Here is a 12,739-nt window from a genome sequence, read left to right as displayed (position 1 = left end):
AACTAGCGCATCGCTAGTTTTTGAAACAGACCTTCGAAAAATAATATTCGATAGTTACATAATTCATACCTAATTAAAGGTTATCTGCAAATATGCACTGAAGGATCTTACTCTTTGACTTTAAATTACAAAAGAAGGGGACATAGGGGAACCGTTTTAGCATGGCATCTCCACAGGCAAAAAGTGTCGGCTACAATTTGTCATTTTGTTTGCCAGATATATGTTTTATCAGTGCACTTGCACAATATTCGCATTCGCAAAAGCTCCGCATTGATTATTGCGAATGCGAAAGCGAATGCGAATGTTAAAATTAATGCGGAAGCTCCGCGGTTGCGAATACGAATGCGAATATTCGCAACAACCCTGGTATATATATCCAAAGGTTTATAGGAAACGACTCTAACGATTTTGATGGAATTCTGTATTCAAATAATGTTTTTAATTTTAAGGGTATCTGGAGATATTTGTACAAAGTTGCCACGTATTCGAAATTATTTATAATTATTAATTCTAAGAAAGTACAAAAGATTCACTAAAAAATGAAAATTAAGAGACATTTCCAACAAAAAAACAAACTACAATATACTGTAGTTAGTACGATGAGTGTATTAAATTTCTGAATACTAATTATTTCACAAAAACTCAACATAATGGTTTCTCCGGATAGTGTTTTTTTAATCATATGTTATTTTGATTTAATTCAGTTTTTTAATCCTACTAAATGTAATTGAATGAATTTCAAAGTTACCTACTTCCCTTGAATTAAAGTTGAATTTAATTTTTAAACAGATGGTAATCCTCCCACATGTTGTTTAGAAATAAAGCCTTTTCGAAAACATCCCAATTGATACCCATATTGTAGTATTAATTTAGCTTAATTGCATTCGATTTTTTAGCAGGTGGCAACCCTTTTTATACCCGAGCGCACTTGTGCACAAGGGTATATTAATTTTGTTCACATAACGGGTGTTTGTAACAGCCAAAACGAATCGAGATAGATATAGACAAATGTATACATATATGCTCAGAATGAATAGAGAAATCGATTAAACCATGTCTGTCTGTCCTTCCGTCTGTCCGTCTGTCCGTCCGTCCGTGTACACGAAACGTCGAGATATCTCAACGAAATTTGGTATGTAGGTTTCTGTTAATCCAAGGTAGGTTGGTATTGAAAATGGGCGAAATCGGACAGTAACCACGCCCACTTCCCATATAACGGTAATTTCCAGAAATACGAAAACTGCGATATTTTAGTAACTACTGAAGATAATTCACTCAAAATTGATGTTTACAATAATTTTCAGACGAAAAATAAGAATATTTTAAATTTTTGGAAAATGGGCGTAGCCACGCCCACTTATGGTTACATGTGTATATCTTGGTAACCGCTGCACCAATTTCTTCCAAACTTGGCACAGTTGTTGGCCTTGGTACACCATACCAAATGCCCGCAATTTTTTTAAATCGGACAATAACTACGCCCACATCCCATATAACGGTAATTTAGAGAAATACAAAATCTTCGATAAATCAGTAAATATTAAAGCTAATTTATTCAAAATTGATGCTTGCAACAACTCTTTATCAAGATATACGTTCATGGTAAAATTTTGGAAAATGGGCATGGCACCGCCCACTTATGATCACATATATGTATATCGGTAACCGTTCTATCAATTTGTACCAAACTCGGTATTTTTATTGTGCTTGCCAAATAAAAGCAAAACGTTGAAAATGATTGAAATCGGACTAAAATTACGGCCGCTTTTTATATAACGGCAAATTTCAGATATGCTTGAAACTTCAATAACTCGAAATTTAAGGACGCTAATTTACTCAAAATTGATACACCCCGGCTTACCATCTACCGGTAGCTTTCGGAAAGGTGAAAAAACATATATTTAATACTTGCGCCGGGTATTTAATGTTGGGGTCCGCCCGGACTTAGACTTTCTTACTTGTTTATTCTAACCTAGATAAAAACCTTCTCCGCGGCGATATGAATACGTCGGTATCAATGTTTCCACAATCGGATCTCGATACCATAGAGTATATCGATGTCAAACTTCAAGCAACTTCATTCTCGTTGTTTTCGTCGAATACTAGGACATCCTCCTACTCTATTTACTTGATTTTAAACACTTACAGTTTTAAACATTGTAACACGTCGTTTCTAAACACCTTGAGTTAAAATTTTCATAAAAATAATTTTGGCCGCCTAAATAGGTCAAATACTCCTATGTGCCCCGCTTGAATTCTATGCGCTGACATATTTACGCACGTAGACTCTACTTCGGCACATAAACACATAAACGCGCATTGTCTAGCTTAATATACGTACATATGTATTGACCCTTTTTAAGCGCCAATACCCTTTGGCCCGGGTTTTTGAAAATTTAGATTTTCTGACCCTTTTCCAAAATTATGTGCGACTTTTGCTTCTTTTCAGAGATTTTTTTGGGAAATGTTAACAGGGCCATGCTATTAAAAAAATTTTCCTCCTGTAATTACGAAAAAATGCATCACTTAAAACTTTTAAAGGAAATGCAACTTTTTTCCTTGTGGCAACTAGATTTATGTGTATGTTTGCAACCCTGTTTTGTGCAAAGCTTTCCCCGCTATTTTCCTTTTAAATTCAACAGATTTATTCTTTTACTAGTAAAGAAAAGCAAAAATTATATGGTGCCCCTTTTTTCGTCAATGACCCCTTTTTTGCCACTTTATGAAAATTTTCAACGGCAACACTGCGTATGGCTGCATTGTGGGGCCGCCGGCAAAGCGAGAATAAAAGCGAAGAAAACAAAAACAAAATCACTTCATTTCGACTTCGAGACTTCAAGCTAAGTTAGTCTAGACTTAACTTAATTTAATTTACCGTAAGAAATCACCAATGATTACTCAACACGTCAACTTAAGCCAAGAGCGGAAATAATTTGTTTTCGCAATTTCTTTTCCGGCTGTTTAACAGTTCGCCGCCTAAAATGCCACATCCAAAAAATTCATGCAAACAAAAATGTTTGCTCTCATTTATTTTTAAGAAATACAAAAACGAGAGTCTGGCAAGCCTGTTTCTCTCACCACTCTCAATTTCACTCTCGCCGCTAAAGAAGTTTTCACTTCAAAAAAATGTTTCTGTCAAATAACATGTCGGCAAAATTTACGTTTCTCTGCTGGCTGGGTAGATATTTCCTACTGGGTTATTTTTGTATAAATGTGCAATCGGAATATACAATAGGGCTATTCGCGATCCGGTGTAAATGGCCTAGCATCATTGCAATGCAAATTTGTATTGCAAATTATTTGCAATACACAAACAAAATACACGCATTTGCATTTGTCATGGCTTGACAAATTTGCAATACCTAAAATCCATAGCATAAAAATGCTATGCATTGCATTCATAAACAAAACCAAAGCTGATGCACAAAAATTGTTTTGCAAAAGCTTTACCATGACAGTTTAATAAAGGCCGCTCACAATCCATGGCATATTTCTGCAATTGCATAAATTTGTCAGCTCTTATGCACCAAATCGCGAATAGCCCTAATGTTCCCGTACAAAAATATACAAACGTTCATAAATACATTCGTATGTATGCATATTGTACATATCGTCACTAGACACGAATAAAAGCGCGAGCTCAAAAGTTGACCGCGAGAAAAAACGCATAAAAAAACTTCAACGAAGAAAGACTATTAACATAGTTAACGGCGAAGAAAGACCCGTAAACTTATTTATTACTTATGGCTGACTTCCAAAACGTCAATTGCTTTGCATACGTACAAAGTATAGTGTTCCACAACGCCGAACTACAATTGGTTGACAATGTCTACCTTTCCAAAACGCATTTGAAAAGTTATCAAAACGCATCGCTAGAGCAGTCAGCGCATCAGAAACAAATGATGATTCTTCGGTGTTATTGGTTACCATTGGTGGTTTAAAAATGAAAAATTCAGAAAAATTGTTCATTGCTATACTGCATATTTAAAATCTGCAATGTATATGGTTGCAATGTATCGCAACTCTGCATATACAAACAGTTGGAATACCGCAGTATAACAGTTTCCAAACATTGTATTGATACGTTTTGGAAATCAGCCTATGCAAATTCCCCAAAGAGTTTTTCTGGAATGATGCTGAAGTGACTATCCTTGGCCATTTGTAAATCTGTGTTTACGCGTCTTTCTTCGCCGAAGTTTACCTTAAGCGTCTTTTTTCGTAAGAATTTTTTTACGCGACTTTTTTCGCCATCAGAACACTAGCGCGCCTTTATTCGTATGTAGTGACAGTATGTATGTAGTATATTGATTTTTTCGTAAATTTTGGGCAAACATCACTTTTTCGAAAATAACCATTTCACAGTTAAAGAGGCCGCGAGATGAATTTCAACCGAGTGTAAACATTTTGTTGTGTGCATTCATTTGAACTGAATCCTTCAGCAACCGCTTCGGTGCCTTTGGGCCACTCTGCGCACAACACGAGTATGTTTACTAACGGACATGAAACTGTTTTAATGTCGTACTTCGTAAGAGCACATTAACAACATAGTATGTACATACTTACGTACTTTGTATGTTTGTCTGCCCAATAAAAAAAAACTCGCGAGTGTATACTCCTACCGACACATCGATAAGCATTCAAAATAGCCACATAAATATGTATGTATGTGTTCGTATCGCACAGTTGATTACCGAGTCGGAATGATATGAGCAAATTGCGTGCAGGACGCGTTTTGAATGTTCGTTAGGCATCTCCTTTCGTTCCACCTTGTGCAATGCCTCGTGCTATGTCATACCGGCCCACGGTAATTGTTGAATCGAACACCACTCTAACAGCGACCAGAACACCTGTCCTCCGCGGTGGCCGACTTGTTTCTGAGCCGCTGTTTGTAGCAAAACTTTTACATTGCTTGTCGTAGTGAATTTCACCTGAGGATGGCTGCACTCCGATCGGTGACATTGGCCGGCAATAAGTTTAGGGTGGTTTGTGGTAAGTACCTGAGTGCGAGGTAAAAAGCTCTATTCGCTAACTTTTATTCCATTTTCTTACCATTCACCAGAGTTGCCGAATTGACGATTTCGTCGTCATTTTGACGTTTTTTGAGCTCAATGACGTTTTGACGATTTTTTCCTCGTAATGACGATTTTTTTTATTTTAGTTATTCCACTAAATGTCATATGTATGTATGTAAAAAATTTGTTACAGGAAAACGTAACCCTATATACAACCATGCACTTACATACTTTTGTTCTACAACCATGCTTTTAGTTATATTAAATTTGTTCTAGAATTGTAACCAAATCCTTAATTTGCACTGCCGAAACTGATTTGAAAGAGACAGAAAAGTAGGAGAGGGAATTTGTTCAGTCAAAGTTATCTATCAGTTATTAAATGCTAATGTTACACTAATGGCCGTTTTCTCAAGTAAAGGCTTGTATGCAGCTCTCAAGAAAACGGTCAAGAAAATATTTCCATTATTTCGAGAGTGTGTCCAAGGAATTTTGACATCTGATACTTCACCAACCGATTGCCTCACTCCTTCCTCAAGAAATAATGGAACGGGCATATATTTCTGTTACAAACATGGGTTTCCTTGTGCTCTTTTTTCACAAAAAACTTTAGAAAAGCGTACGTGCTACACTTTCTAGCAAATTTCTTAAGAACTGCGTACCGCCTCAAGAAAATTTTACACGCAAAAATTTCTTAGCCATTTCTTGTACGTCATTTTATATGCAGCTTTTGCTTTTCTTGAGAGCTGCATACTGGCCTTAACCTGTAACTTTAAAGCTCACTTTATATTTAAAGGTTGCATTAAAATTTATAATTGTGCCTAAAGTAAAGCATTTTATTATCGGTTTTGATTCATTTTACAACCAAGAAACCTACATATGTCAAAAACCGATAATAAAAATGCTTGGCTTTTAACATAGCTTTATTTTTAATCCAACCTTCAAATATAAAGTGAGCTTTAAAGTTAAAGGTTACTTCAAAAAACGGCCCTAAGGGTCTTCACATCCATTTTGGTAGTTTTGGTGAATTGCTGGTTGACACTCGGTAATTTTATCAACTGTGAACGTCCTTTTCAGTTTAATTTTGTTAGTCTGGTAAAGTATTTTTATCAAAAGCGGAATCGTAGATTTTTTTCCTAAAAAAAAAAAAATAATTGTAACGGAAAATGTAAGGAATTTTACTTACTCATATGCGTTATGCCTTTCGTCAGCGGGCGGATTTAAAATTTAATAAATATCGAACAGCCGATTGCAGTTTACCAACTATTAGAAAAATGATCAAGCTTCCTTTTTACTATAATTCGGTAACCGGTACACCGATAAAAAAATAATTTTACACAAACAAAATAAATTGGCAAAAATTACCGCACACCGAGTACCAAGCTCGGTGTGAAGACCCCTATTTTAAAACTGGATTAAAATCTTCAAAATCTTCAAAAACCTAAACCCAGTGCAGTTCATGTAATTAAAGGCAGTTGTGTTTTAGATTATAGTTTTAAATTGTCTTTAACAATTGCAAATCCACTTTTATTAATCCATATCCAATGTGGGTTCCATTTGGTTTTGTAATGTGTAAAACCTAAACAAGTGTTTTTTTTTTAATTTCAGACCCTTTTACTCAATTTGTTCAAATAAATTTAAGTTAAAGGTATGCAATTTTAAGAAAACGCGATTGCTTAGTTTTTATGCATATGACTCATTGTATGTAATTCCTTTGTATTTTTATTTTGTTAAAAAAAAAAATACAATAAACAAAAGCTAAACGATTTTTTGGCCGAAATGGCGATTTTTTTAGGGTAAAGGGATGATTTTCCAGCGAAAGCTTTCGGCAACGCTGCCATTCACTTGCTTTCATTGTGTTTTTTTTTCTTCAACTTAAATATTTGATGCTGGGCATATTCTTCGTACACTGAAAAAAAGGGTGGCTGAAAGCGCGGGCTACTGTAGCCAACCCCACAATGGCTTTTATTCTGCCGAGGGCATTCAGCTGTTGCAAGTGAAAGTGAAAGTCTCCATTTTCGAGACCCACTGATTTAATCTGTAAACGAGTAGATATGCTTGTATACACATCCATACGTACGATTGGTATAAATATGTACATACATACATACAGTCAAGGTCAAATGTAAGTGTACACCTTGTTCTACTATAATATTCACAATTATTTTCATGAGCAAGTTTTTTCATTAATTATTTATGAAAATATATGTAGTTCATTGTATAAAAATAACCATCTAAGTCAAAGTGTCACACTTTATATGAAGTTCACAAAAATTTAAACAATTACCATCAAAATTTCAAAAGTTTTATTCAGAATTTCTAGAAAATGTTCGAGTATATAGTTTTGTAGCCCGTTTAATTTTAGTGCAAGTGCAAGTTTCAAATCCCTAGAAATTACAGCTGATTTTTTAGAATTTTTGTTGTGGAGTGTGTTGTGCGTTTTCTTCCATATAAAAATAGATTTTGATCATGCGTTATATCAGAGGTTCCCAACCTTTTTTTCTCGTAGACCCCTTTAAAAAATTTACTGGTTTCGATGGACCCCCTGTTGATACATTCCCAAAGCTTGTAAAAAAATTAAATTTGAAAATGAGATCTAACAATGTAAATCTGCATCGCGGGTGAATTCAAAAACTAAACTCAGAGTGGCCAAAATAAAAGTAAAATATTTTCTTGTGTTCTGTTTATAAAAATAATGTGATTACACACTTGTAGGCTTTAAAAAATAGAGCTCGTAAATACATAAAATACTCTCTCGCTCGGAAGAGTTATACTTTTTAAGAGCACTGCGAGAGCTAGCGTTATTTACATTATCTTCACCATAAGCTCATCAAATGTTCGGCTCACTCATGACTTTGTACGTGGAGTATATGAAAAATAGTTTATTTGTAATAATGACATCATTTTCATTTTTATCGCTCCGAGTTTTTAAGTGAGGCGAAAAATATTTATCTCATTTTTAAAACGCAAAACTTAAAGCATCAAAACGGCTAAACCTTTTACGCCAAACTTTTAATTCAGAAACACAACAGAGAAAAGAACGAGTTCAAAAAATCTATGACAAATAACCAAGCAAGCAAGAAGCACAAAAAGTGTTCACCGACTCATCTTCTTCAAGGCAAGAGGGAAAATGGACTTGACATTTACGCCTATCACAGTCAGGTGTTTGAGCCCCGTGAAGTGACCAGTCAGCAGTCCAGTCAGTTGTCTGCAGTGTCGTCTGCTCAGTGATAGCAACAAATTAGACAGACCTTGTGAAGCCAAGATGAGTTTTGTCTGAGCCAACTCTGGCCAAATGATCAGATGTCTGATAACCAGGTACTCCGGAGTGACCTGGCACCCAGAGTAAAACAACCTCGTTATGTTCACCATCATATTTTAGTTATTTTACGAGACTTGCATTGCCGAACTAGTTTGGAAGTACTTAAATAGAGTGCCGGTCAAAGCCTTAAGTGCAGCTGTGTGGTCACTGCAGTCACGTAAACTCCTTCCCCTCCACCTATGTTCCACCACGTAGTCCATGGCTTTGAGTATTGCAATCACCTCAGCCTGGAAGACCGAAGCATATTCCCCTACACAAAAGTGAAGCTTATCTCCATTAACCTCGAAAAAGACCCCAGATCATGACCTTTTTAGTCTTTAGGTGGCCTTTTAGGCTTCCCCACGTATGAAAACACAAAGTGACGGTAAGTGCAGCAGTGCGTTAAGAGCACTATACACCACTCAAAAAAATTTAAGTTAAATAAAGAGGCTATCAAGCAACCATTTTGGTTCTTTACATCGAAACCAGATAAATCTTCGTGGACCCCTATATTTTTTTCGCGTCACCGTGGACCCCCGTCGAGTCTTCCGTGAACCCCTGGGGGTCAACCTGAACCACTTTGGGAATCCCTGCGTTATATGGAAGAAAATGCGCAATATCCTCCACCAAAAAAAAAAAATTCTAAAAACTCAACGGTAATTTTTAGCAACTTGAATTTTGCATTTTGTTTCACTAAAAGTGAACGGGCTACCAAACTGCATACTCGAACGTTTTCTAGAAATTTTTAAAAAAACGTTGGAAATTTTGATGAAATTTTTTTGAACTTTTGTGAACTTTATATCATCGTACAGTTTCCTAAGTAAAAACACTATCAGCTGATTGCCGAAAAATGCTTACAGCTGAGATCACCTTTTTTTGGCATTTTCTCTTATATTTTTCAATTTCTTTCATTTCTATTACAATTTCTTCCATTTCTATTACAAATTATTCAAAATACTCTAACGCATTGAACCAAAAACACCAATACACTAACCAAAAACACACTTACAGCCTGCCAAATATACACCTACCTGCCAGGAAAAACGGTAATAAGAAGAGTTACTTTACTTATGGAACTGTACGATGCTTTATATAAAGTGTGAAACTTTGATTTATGGGTCATTCCACTGAAAAGAGGAAAACGATATAAATTTAAATATGCCTTAATTATCTCTGTTTCAGTAGTAACCCCCTTTTAAATGACTACATTTCATTAATTTGTTGGAATATATTAAAAAAAAACACCTTATACCATTATATACTTTATACCAGTCACAAGGAAATGTCCCACCAGTCACATCTTTAAATATTTTTTAACATTTCTCTGAAGATTATATAAACCCATGGTGAAATAATAATAAGGTGTTGTCACTTAGGGGGTGGTTGTTGTAATTTTGGCATACCAGCGTTACAGTAATGCCTACTCTATTTATTTAAATTTCATTTCTGGAACAAAAAATGGAGCAGACAATTTTGTGAAAAAAGTATGCGCAGGTATCATTGTTTCTTTGTTTCGCTTTTACTTTGACCTTTCGTTTCAAATTCATTGGAAAATTTGAGCGATAATTTCCAATAATTTTGATTTTGTAAGTAAATTTTTGGTAAAATATGTATATGCTATACATATCCAACATATTATTGGAGCAGTACCTCGGATGGCTAAGATAATGCACTTTGGTCTAACAATTTAAACGCATAATTATTTTATAATATAACTGATAGAATTCAGAATTGTAATTTTAAAATGGTAACGAAAATAAAGGTCGTAATAAAATTCCCTTCAAAGTTTAGATATTTAAAAACTAGATATAGAGAAATACTGGATATAGAGAAATAGTTGCCACTTTTCACTTGGCTGGCCGAGATTTCTTCATTTTAAGATTTTAGAATTTTTGTGTCGGATTGAAAAAGTTGCGCTTGAAGGAGATGAATTTGCGGGGTGATGTGCTGCGGTTATTTTTATGAATGAATTTACTTGGCCTTGAGAAATACGCGCATGCGGTTAGGAAAGAAATAGTTATTGTTGTATTTGAGTATGCGTGTAATTATGTGCATATGTATGTATGCTGCCGTGAGTTGTAAATATGTACATTTGTGGGTACGTGCGTAGTATTTTGGCAGTAATATGCACATACATACATATATATGTATGCATGTAAAAACGTCATCAGTTAATGGAGTACGTATGTACATACGTATGCATGTGGAAATGCATTTTCATTTGACTCCAAAACTATTGGGACATATTCGTAGACCAAATAAAGCCGACTCTAAGTTAAAGTTTCTCAGTCCCAAATAAATCGGTAAAAAAGTAAAATTAGATTTTTTCAACCCAAATGCCGACGGCAAATCACCAACGAATTTGCCAATTGCATACTACATATTTGCATAACTTTCACATTTTAGATTCACAAAATTGTATCTCTCGCATACATATGCATGTACACAATGTGTACATATTACATATTTCGACCTATGCATGCATTTATTTTAAATAATTAACCAATATAAAGAACAATAATAGCGTTGTAAAAACGTTAAAAGCCATCGGCATTTCATACCTAACAAGAAAAATATGCATTTGCTTTGATGAGACAATTTCTGTTAAATTTATTTTGCCTCTGGCTGGGCTCTGTTAAAATTCGATTGTCTCTGGCTTGCCGCTCTTAAAATGCTCTTCGCCAGTTTTGTTGGTATTTGACAGTTTCCACGCTGATCCGTTCTTGGTCCTTCTCTATAAATATACGTTCTCTGCTATTGTGAGGTTCACCCTATGCTGGCGAAAATACAAAACATAAAAAGCTCACAATTGTCAGAAAATTTGTGATGACGACATATGAACCTCACAAAGCAAAAACAGCTGTTTTTTGAGCATTTTTTTATTAAATTCTTGCGTTTGTTTCAATTAATGTGAAAATAATGGAGGAGCTATTACTTGTGTGTGCGGCAGTTATGGAGGGACAAGAGGAAGCGATAAAGAGAAGGAGGCTTCTGAAGAGCATGCGCTACAAAAGTGATCCGTTTTCCATGGAGGATGTTATATTTTTGCAAATGTTCCGGTTTCCAAAATCCCTATGTCGAGCGTTGATACAAGAATTGGAACCGAATGATGTTCAGAAGTCCGATATGCCCTTTACTCTTCGCTTCCTTGCTTGCTTGTATTTCTACTCGCATGGGTCTTATCAAAAATGTGTTGGGAATAGCTATTCCATTTCAATGAGCCAGGCATCGGTTTCCTGCGCTCTGCACTTCATATCGAAGATAATCGTGGATGTTAAGGCGGGTGAAGTGCGTTTTCCATCAACTCTACAAGAGGTGGCAGAAGTGAAAAGAGGGTAGGGGTCAAGTCCCAGAACTATTTCGTAATAAATGTTCATGTTTAAAAATTGTTATAGGTTCTATACAAATTTGGAATAAAGGGTACAATCGGAGCAGTCGATGGCACACACATTGGGATTATATCACCAACGACCACAGACGCCAGAACTCCCGTTTCTCTCTTTATGAATAGGAAGGGGTTTTATAGCATAAATGTTGAGGCAGTAAGTAAAAGTTAATTTTTATAAAATGATCGTTAAATGTTACAATCCAAAACCATTTTAACAATATCAAAGGTCTGGGACCATCGACTCGTGTTTACTGTAGTCAATGCGAGATATCCAGGCTCTTGTCACGATTCTGGCATCTGGACCACATCCCCAACACGAATGCATTTGATGAGAAATTACAGCACACAAAGTGATTCGTGGCTGTTAGGCGATCAGGGGTATCCTTTGGAGCCTTGGCTTTTAACACCTGTGGCAGAGTCCTCACACTGTAGGGAAATTAAGTACAACAAGATGCACGCTAAAGCACGCAATACCATCGAAAGAGCTTTCGGTGTTTTGAAGTCGCGATTTCGATGCCTGTCGAAACACCGCATATTGAATTATAGCCCCGAAAGAGCTGCGACTATTATATACGCTTGTACGATTCTCCACAATATTCTTTTGAAGAATGGCGTGGCTGCCGACCTTGGATTCGAAGAAGTTGTAGAACTGGAAGATTCCGAAGTTGTGATCGAAGGTGTAGAAAATTCAAATGCAAGCGAGGGTGCAAGAGTAAGGGAACGGTACATAATGTCTCTAAGAACCACAACTCTTTAAATATACAGTGGTCGAAAAAATGATAGTCGCACCACATATTGACAAGTTTTTATATAAAAAATAAAGTTCCTTCTTTAGCAAAACCGTTGTAAGTCCAAGTTTCAAACTCTGTCCAATATTCCAAACACATGTGAATAAACTTTCGTTAATTCGATTTCTTAGAAAAAATGTGTGTATGCAGTTTGAAACTTGGTTACAATGGTTTTTTATAAAAAAATTACTAATATTAAACAACAAAAAAATGTTTTGTGAAAACTTGTCGACCATATAAATTGGATAAGTTT

General features: G+C 35.6%; 2 protein-coding genes across 2 annotated transcripts in view; one reads left to right on the top strand and one right to left on the bottom strand.

The window, feature by feature from the left end:
• LOC118744148 overlaps positions 1–5,154 on the bottom strand; it is a 36,162-nt gene extending 31,008 nt beyond the window's left edge. The window contains exon 1 of the mRNA XM_036476928.1: positions 4,692–5,154. The gene's annotated coding sequence lies outside the window, so the exon portion shown is untranslated. The remainder of the gene's footprint in view (positions 1–4,691) is intronic.
• Positions 5,155–11,310: 6,156 nt separating this feature from the next.
• On the top strand, positions 11,311–12,478 carry LOC118745062 (putative nuclease HARBI1). The gene is made up of 4 exons (XM_036478598.1): positions 11,311–11,634; positions 11,706–11,852; positions 11,925–12,410; positions 12,464–12,478. Exons 1-4 carry the CDS (start codon positions 11,311–11,313, stop codon positions 12,476–12,478), a joined length of 972 nt encoding a protein of 323 aa, XP_036334491.1.
• The last annotated feature ends 261 nt before the right edge of the window (positions 12,479–12,739 follow it).

This window comes from Rhagoletis pomonella, unplaced genomic scaffold (assembly GCF_013731165.1).
Source record: "Rhagoletis pomonella isolate Grant_MI unplaced genomic scaffold, Rhpom_1.0 Rhpom_scaffold_00008, whole genome shotgun sequence".
NCBI lineage: Eukaryota > Metazoa > Arthropoda > Insecta > Diptera > Tephritidae > Rhagoletis > Rhagoletis pomonella.
Note: the sequence above shows the minus strand (reverse complement) of the source record. Positions and strands in the feature narration are given on the sequence as shown.